Source organism: Ciona intestinalis, chromosome 2 (genome assembly GCF_000224145.3).
Source record: "Ciona intestinalis chromosome 2, KH, whole genome shotgun sequence".
Lineage (NCBI taxonomy): Eukaryota > Metazoa > Chordata > Ascidiacea > Phlebobranchia > Cionidae > Ciona > Ciona intestinalis.
In genome coordinates this window covers 7316674-7324280 of record NC_020167.2, presented here as the reverse complement: position 1 = coordinate 7324280, position 7607 = coordinate 7316674, and the positions used below count along the sequence as shown (strand labels likewise).

Here is a 7607-nt window from a genome sequence, read left to right as displayed (position 1 = left end):
GAATGAAAAGGTGTCCCATCTTCCCCCACCCTACTATATAGTTGTAATTATTTAGTCTTTTAGCCTGAGTAACGTACACATAAATTAATATATTGTAATGCATTACATAATTTGTTAATCTACTATCAGTAATCAGTATGCATGGTATAGGCCTATAAACTTAGGATTAACTATTTATATATATGTTTTGCAGCAAAGTTTATTAATTTTTTTATAATAAATTGTTTTTTTGGGGAAAAACTCAAATTCCCTGTTGTTTTAAAACAATTTTTTTTGCCGGTAAAACATCATATTTTTTAGAACTGTTTTTTTTAGGAAACAAAAAACACATTTTTCTCTTGTAACTTAGAGAATAAAAAACTCATACAGTACAATATGGTCGTACCTGTTTGATGATACTTTTCACACAAGGTATTGGCATTCCTTGGTAGTTTGATTTTATAATCCATTTAAGTAGATGGTGTCCTAGTACCTCAAATACCATACACACGTCTGTGGGATTGTGGTTAAGGAACATAACATAATATACAAGATTATAACTTTCTGGTAAATTGGTTTAATGTAAAAAATTATAGTTAAGTCAAGGTATTGAAATTAAAAAGGTTTTTCTTGGTAAAATAAAAAAGAAAATTTAATGTTTGTTTTATTAAAAAAAAAAAAATATATATATATATATAAAATAAAAAAAATATGTATCAGACTTGTATACAAAAATATATAGACACAGACTTTAGAAGAATAAAATTCAGTAAATAAATTAAAGGATACGCGTTCCGTTCATTCCATGGATTTTAAAATCATCGAGTAGTTGAACGCATTTCTCTCGATTCCCATCTTTGGGGTCAGAGTCTCGTACCTTAGGATATAGAAATAGTATATTTACGACATAGAAATAATGAAGTTATATATATATATATGTCTATATGAAACTATAAATAAATATTTAATGAATAACTCCTAAGAATAGCTTCTAAATACCTTACGATATAGAAATGGTATATTTACGACATAGAAATAATAAATATTATGTAATATGACAATTACATAATTAAATAAATAACCCCAAACTACAAAAATTTTCATTAAATATACCATTCTAGTTTTTACTTCAAGTTGAAATATACCCTTATGGCCTTACGTTGCTTTACACATCATTTCAATATAGACACTTAAAGCTATTTAGGATTAAAATTAAATATTGTTTGAGATTGTATTGGTGGAAATGCATTGTTGTGTGTTGGGTTAAACGAATGTGAATTCAATTGTTTATCATTTATCAGCCAGTACTGCTGTTGCGCTGGTGGGACTGTTCTGATAACATGGCTTCACATCACACATCAGTGTAGGCATTACAAACTGTTTGATAAGCAACCAAAGGTCATTTTATATTACATGGAATACACATGCTAGTTAAGTAAAACACACATAAAGAACAATTTACCCTACTAAGTAGGTAGAATGGATTTTTGTATGTAACTTTCTACTTTTTCTTTATTTTTTAAAATTTATACATATATATATATATTATATATAGGTTAATTTTATTTTTTTGCTAAAAACCTTTTAAGTTGTTACAACACTATAAAAAAAGGATTCCAAACACCAGTATCACATGAACATTTAAGCTATTTTTTTGCTTCTAAAATATAGGCAACAAATAACACTTTTAGAAAAAAATACTACTTAAGACATCAAAATTATTAAGCAAATAAATGAACTGTAATCTGGTAGATTAGTTTATACTGAAACACAAGTTACCGATTTTAAAAGTTTGATTTCATCAAGTGCAGTCTCCGTGTAGTGGGGAGCGCTTTTGACAACTTTCATCGCCACAAACCTTTTGTTTCTGATGAAATAAATAAAGTATTATACGTTTGTGAACATGTAAAGTGTATGGTAGAGTAGGGGAAGACAGTAGTTCAGTTCAGGACAGAATCATACTGTTCGCGTAATGATGTATAGAAGTATAGTACTGTGGGGAAGATGGGACAACTTAAGCACATAATATCCAAATATCCTGAATCCTGATCGTGATTTTTAACAATTAGGATGAGGAAAAAATGGCCATTTTAAAACTTGTTTTACACATACCACTTTCGACATAAGACATGTGAAATGTTTTACCAAGAGAATTTGGCCTAAAATTAAGAACATTAATAATACAATGTTGCTCAATGTATTTTACAAGCTAAACTACCAATAACAATGCATAAAAGTTTAAAATTTAGGACAAAATTAGAGAAATGCGACTGCATGTCACAGTCATTGGCGTTGAATCAAAGTTTTGAAGTTAAGGTCTACACTCTAATGTCAACTTGTAAGGGAACATTTACAATGACGTAACCATGAGTGTAATGAACCATTACAAGGTCTCAGTACTCTCAGGACTGCTTTAACCTTTACCTGGCATAAGTACTAAGTAGCAATATGTGGAGATTACCAAATCATCATACAATGGGAAACATACAGCATAAATTTTAGGTTCAACACAGCAAAATGCATTTCACAGCTAATAGACATTGCAAGCATTGCAAACAAAGAACTTGAGTTGTTCCATGTTTATCGGTGTCAAGTAACACACATGTTCACTGTACCATGATGCACGGGATAATTGAAAATCATATGAAACCTACCTCATGTCCCAACACAACCACACTGTAGAGAAATGGCCCCATCCAAGTTTCCGTACAACATGATAGCGATTGTTGAAAAGGTCTCCGATTTTAACCGGGTGATATCCACCTAATAAAACAGGTTTACATTACATTATATAACGCTGTATGCTTAAGGGAAAGTAGGCATGTTTGCATGTGTTCTGGAATCAATTATAATACCCTATCCCTATATGAAAATGTTCATACATATAACTGGTAGTGGACAATTTAGTTTGATTTTGCAACATAACTTTATTTAAAACTTCTATCGAAAAAACTTATATTATATAGTATATGTATAATGCTATGAGCTTAACATGGGTATGTAGTGTATGCATGCTCTGGAATCAATTATGATACAATATGTATATTCTGGACACACATAGTAGCAGGTTAATTGGTAGTAATGTACTTACTAAATGTAATAACTTGAGCATATGCCTTAAACAGCAACATGGTTTTCTAAAATATTCCATATTTATATCATGTTGACTCTAATCTGTATATTTAGTATCAACACTGTGACTTGTCATTCCGCTGGAATAAGGTCACGTTTTGTACTACAGGCACAGATTTTAATACATTGCCAAATTCAGAAATAGGAACGTTTCTCTTGGTAGTGCTGGTACAAAACATTTGGGACATTTTTAGAAAATGTCACCCATAGGTTTAGCATTAAGTTTAAAATAACTTGACCACCATGTATAGCGCAATAAATGCATGGCTACTTTACACAGATGTGTCATTATTCATTAATGTCGCAGACAAAATCATGATACAGGTAAAGTAAACTAAATTAAATCGCACTTCCAAATGTATATTTTGCACCAAAAAGCTTAAACCCATAAACCTTGTATAACCACTGTCATTTAGTCAATGATTTCTTTGTTTTAGATTTGTGTATTATGGTTAAACTTCCGTATTGTAATTAAACAAACAAATGATATGTATATACTTTATGTTATGTACATATAATGAACACACCCTTCGCCATATGGGAGAATCGCTCTCGTTAACAAAGACTTTAAACTAGTCTAGTCACAGAGTCAATATTTATGAAACTATATATTTGCCATAGAACAATAAAAACAAACAAATAAAACAACAACTTGGAAGCACCTACACAACCCATGTAGCCTAATATACAGAAATACAGATAAAGTAAATTTCACAGGATTTTAAGCCCTGTGGGAATTTGATACAATACAAAAGAATGGGAAAGAATGGTTTGATGGTCTCCTGGGTTCAACACAAGGTTCCTGTTTAATTCTATTGATCAATTCTTTGCTTTGGACTGGCTACACAACAAGGCATTCAACATAGCAACTATCAGGACACTGTTTCGTAATTACACTGTATAAATACACATGCCTTGTAATTATTGGAAATTAATTTCATTTATTTTCTGTTTGAACAAGATATATAAGTACCTATTATATATATTGAGGCCGTATGTAATTTATTATTCAGCTCTACTTTTATATTAAAGGAAGTTTAGTGTTTTTAATATGAAGATTGAATGAATTTTGCAAATGCAAATTAATTATCCAGGAAACTGTCAGTAAAACAATAGTTTTTAAATTTTAAATCTTTTCAACCAATCCATAGACAATTTAGCCGAGCAGATTTAGCTAATTCCTGTTAGGGGATCTGAATGCCATGGAGTCAATCAATAGAATAACTTAAATCTGTCACAAAATCTATTCAATATGGCAAAACTTAAATTCTACAATATTAGAATTTAGCCACTGGTAATACAGTTAGGTAGAAAGACCAAGAATGCAGTTCAATTTATTTGAACTTTTTATTTAATTTTCCAATTGTAAAAGAGATGTTATTTTTGTTTGTTGCATTTTTGCAGCACCAGGTCTCTAATGTATCCAATGACGGATAGAACATTATAGTCAACCGCAGGTGCCTTTCACCACGCCTGCTTACACACATACATACCTTTACAACAACCGTCACACAGACTAAAGAGCACCATGATTTCAAAAAAGATGGCCCAAATGGACAACAAGTCAACAACATATACATACCTGTAATCAATTCTGACAATCGGACCCTTAACTGGTGTTCATGGAGCCAGACCCTCACATCATATATATATATTATACTTATAAATACTACATACCTTTACAATAGTCTGATGGATCTTCTTGTTCATCATCGTCCGATCCTCGCAACTCTTCATCTTCAATCTGATCCTCCTCGTCGGATGTTCCACGTGAATCATCACATGGGATGCTGACGAATATAAGAGATTAAAAACTAGGTTTTATGTCAGTACTTCTCAGCATAGGTGCATTGTTAGGGTTATCGCCCCTACTTGTGGGCAGGGATGACAATGTCACTGTGACATGATATGTTTTAGACACCCAATATTCTGCTTAGAATAGCTTCTACTTCGGTGTTCAGTGTCTACGGTCTATACAAATAGATCCAAAGTATATTGCATTTCCCACATTAATCAATGGGGTTCCATATGTTTGACAACTGTTTTTTTATTATTCTATACTGTAAGCGTGAGGTCCGGCAGCGTGGCACACTATGGGTCTAGAATATAGGCCAGGATTGGCCAAATACCCCAACAACTCACTGTTTTCGACAACTATAATTGCATTTTAACAATGTCACTTCAGTTTTAATCAAGGACACCTAAACATTAGGATGGAATAAGTTAATTCACCTGTGTGCATGGTTGGATAATGTTGGTTCCTTCTTCTTCATCTTGTCCGTTCGTTTTGGTTTTGACCTCTTCTTGCGTGCTTGTATTGCTAACACTGCGAAAATATTAGGAATTAAGATTTAGTTTGATTAACACTTGGACTTGGTATTTATAATGTAGCCAATGTCAAAGCAAGTTATGAAAAATTTGACAGTATGAAGGCATAGGCGTAACATTAGGGGTGTCTAGGGTGTCAATGTCACCCTAACTTTTGAAACAGTTAATACATCATAATATGATTCATATGTTGACGCCTAAAACAGATTTTACTTTGCTGTTGGACTCACTAGATATATCTCTCTAGAGTCTCTACTAGAGTTATGGCTTGCAGGCTGTGGTCTTGTGGATACATTAAACACTGCATTAAAAATGCATGATAGAGTATACATTCATAATTTCACATGACGAAAGTAACTCTCAATAACAATTATGTTTATTTTACGAAAGTTTAAAATGATCTGCACAAATGTCAAAACAGCAAAACAAGTTGAAATGTAACAGGAATTTCCCTTCGTCATCAGTTATCCGTGTTTGTTTTTATTTACATGTTAAGTACTAATTTTACTGAGAAAGTTATGCTTTATAGATTATAGCTGAAGTTTATGAACACGGGTGGTGTTGGTGTAATCCTATTCGCTTTGTTTATGAACAAACTAATGTTCAGAGTGAGACAGACTTAAAGGTGTCTTGTGCATACTATGGGTCTTTATACAAATAACACAAAGAGAGTTTGTGCTAGAGGCGGTCGACAAAGGATTATAAAACTTTTTTCCACATATGGGTCTGACCACCTGATAGTTAAGTTAATATTGAACTTGAAAATGAGAAGCAAATACACTTAAACTTAACCAAGGCAACAAATGCAATGCAAGATTCATATTTGGATAGTTACAATTACAAAAAGAAATTAAATACAGAAATAAACTATTATATATATATATATATATATTATATATATATATATATATATAAGGCTTGCATAGTCCCATAGGTTTGGAGGAAACTTTAACAAATAGATATATTAATAGCCATAACTGCCCATAAGGGTACTCTGTAGGCCAGTGATGATAAATATAGCAACACTTCTTCATGCATTTCCATATTAATCTTTCAACACAAAGATCTTTTTTAAACCTAAGCAATTAAACTGCGTATAATATCACTGGGACCTTAAAAACATTTTGAAATCAAATTTATCACTAGAAACCAGCTAAAGAATTACCACTAGCAATTAATTGAGCTTGACCCAGATTAATCCAGGCCATAACTGTTACATAGTTTATTTGGCATAGTGGTTAATTTGATTGGCATTCCAATCTAATGAGTAATGATTAATATAACATGCCTGAAAGGCTGAAACCAAAAGTACAACTGAAACCAAAGTAAACATAAAACGTAAAGATATATTTAGTTCTCTTTCAGTTACTTCTGCTACCATGCATGTCATATAAAAATTTGGTAATAGAGTTAGTTTTTACACCGAAGTAACCAAAAAGGCCATATAACACAAACATAGATATCATTGTTAATTTTGGATGAGTACTTTACAATACACCTATTAGGAAAGAAGTTTTAAGGCAACACACCTTTTCTTGAGCTCATGTTTTAATAATTTCCACTTCTTTTATCTTTATAATGGATACACAGTGTACAAGCCTACTATTGATGATACATAATAAGCATTGCTGATGTCACAATCATCTAGTATTTTCCTGAATCAGAGAAATGATAGTTTTGAAAAAAATAGGTGCCAAACATAGGTATGCGATACATGCCTGTCCCCAACTAAAACACTTATACTATGATACGGATACCCTATGTGAATATACTTCATGGCCAATTATAACAGACAAAATGGTTTTACATCAAGTGAAAGTAACTTGTTTCTATTAGAAGTTTAACTTAAAAATAATTAAACATAAATGGCTTATTTTTCTGCTAGGTGTAGCGATCACGCTTAGTTTCTTCTAATTAAATGTTAATATGTTTTTAACTGTTAGCATGTTTATACAACTTTTGTTTTGTCGCTATATTCTGTCTCTTCATTTCTCGAATAGACAATTAAAGTTATTAAAAAAAATAGTACATGGTCTAAACAGCATCCCCAAAAAGTAGGTTTTAACGTTGTAGAATATTAAGCTTTATTTATAACACAATACTTCTCAACCCCTTGGTCTCAAACAAAGACAAAGACCATTTAATATCCATTGTAAATTTATAATTTT

At 31.7% G+C, this 7607-nt stretch overlaps 1 protein-coding gene across 2 annotated transcripts in view; it reads right to left on the bottom strand.

Annotated features, from left to right (window-relative positions):
- LOC100185710 (SRSF protein kinase 3) overlaps nucleotides 1–7107 on the bottom strand; it is a 17236-nt gene extending 10129 nt beyond the window's left edge. For both annotated transcript variants that reach the window (XM_026840841.1, XM_002132144.5), the window contains exons 1-7: nucleotides 6969–7107; nucleotides 5344–5437; nucleotides 4789–4901; nucleotides 2634–2742; nucleotides 1759–1846; nucleotides 769–856; nucleotides 386–492 (exon numbers count right to left, since the gene is read on the bottom strand). In XM_026840841.1, the coding sequence (XP_026696642.1) occupies nucleotides 386–492; nucleotides 769–856; nucleotides 1759–1846; nucleotides 2634–2742; nucleotides 4789–4901; nucleotides 5344–5437; nucleotides 6969–6984 (615 nt within the window). In that variant the 5' untranslated portion in view covers nucleotides 6985–7107. The remainder of the gene's footprint in view (nucleotides 1–385; nucleotides 493–768; nucleotides 857–1758; nucleotides 1847–2633; nucleotides 2743–4788; nucleotides 4902–5343; nucleotides 5438–6968) is intronic.
- Nucleotides 7108–7607: the final 500 nt, after the last annotated feature.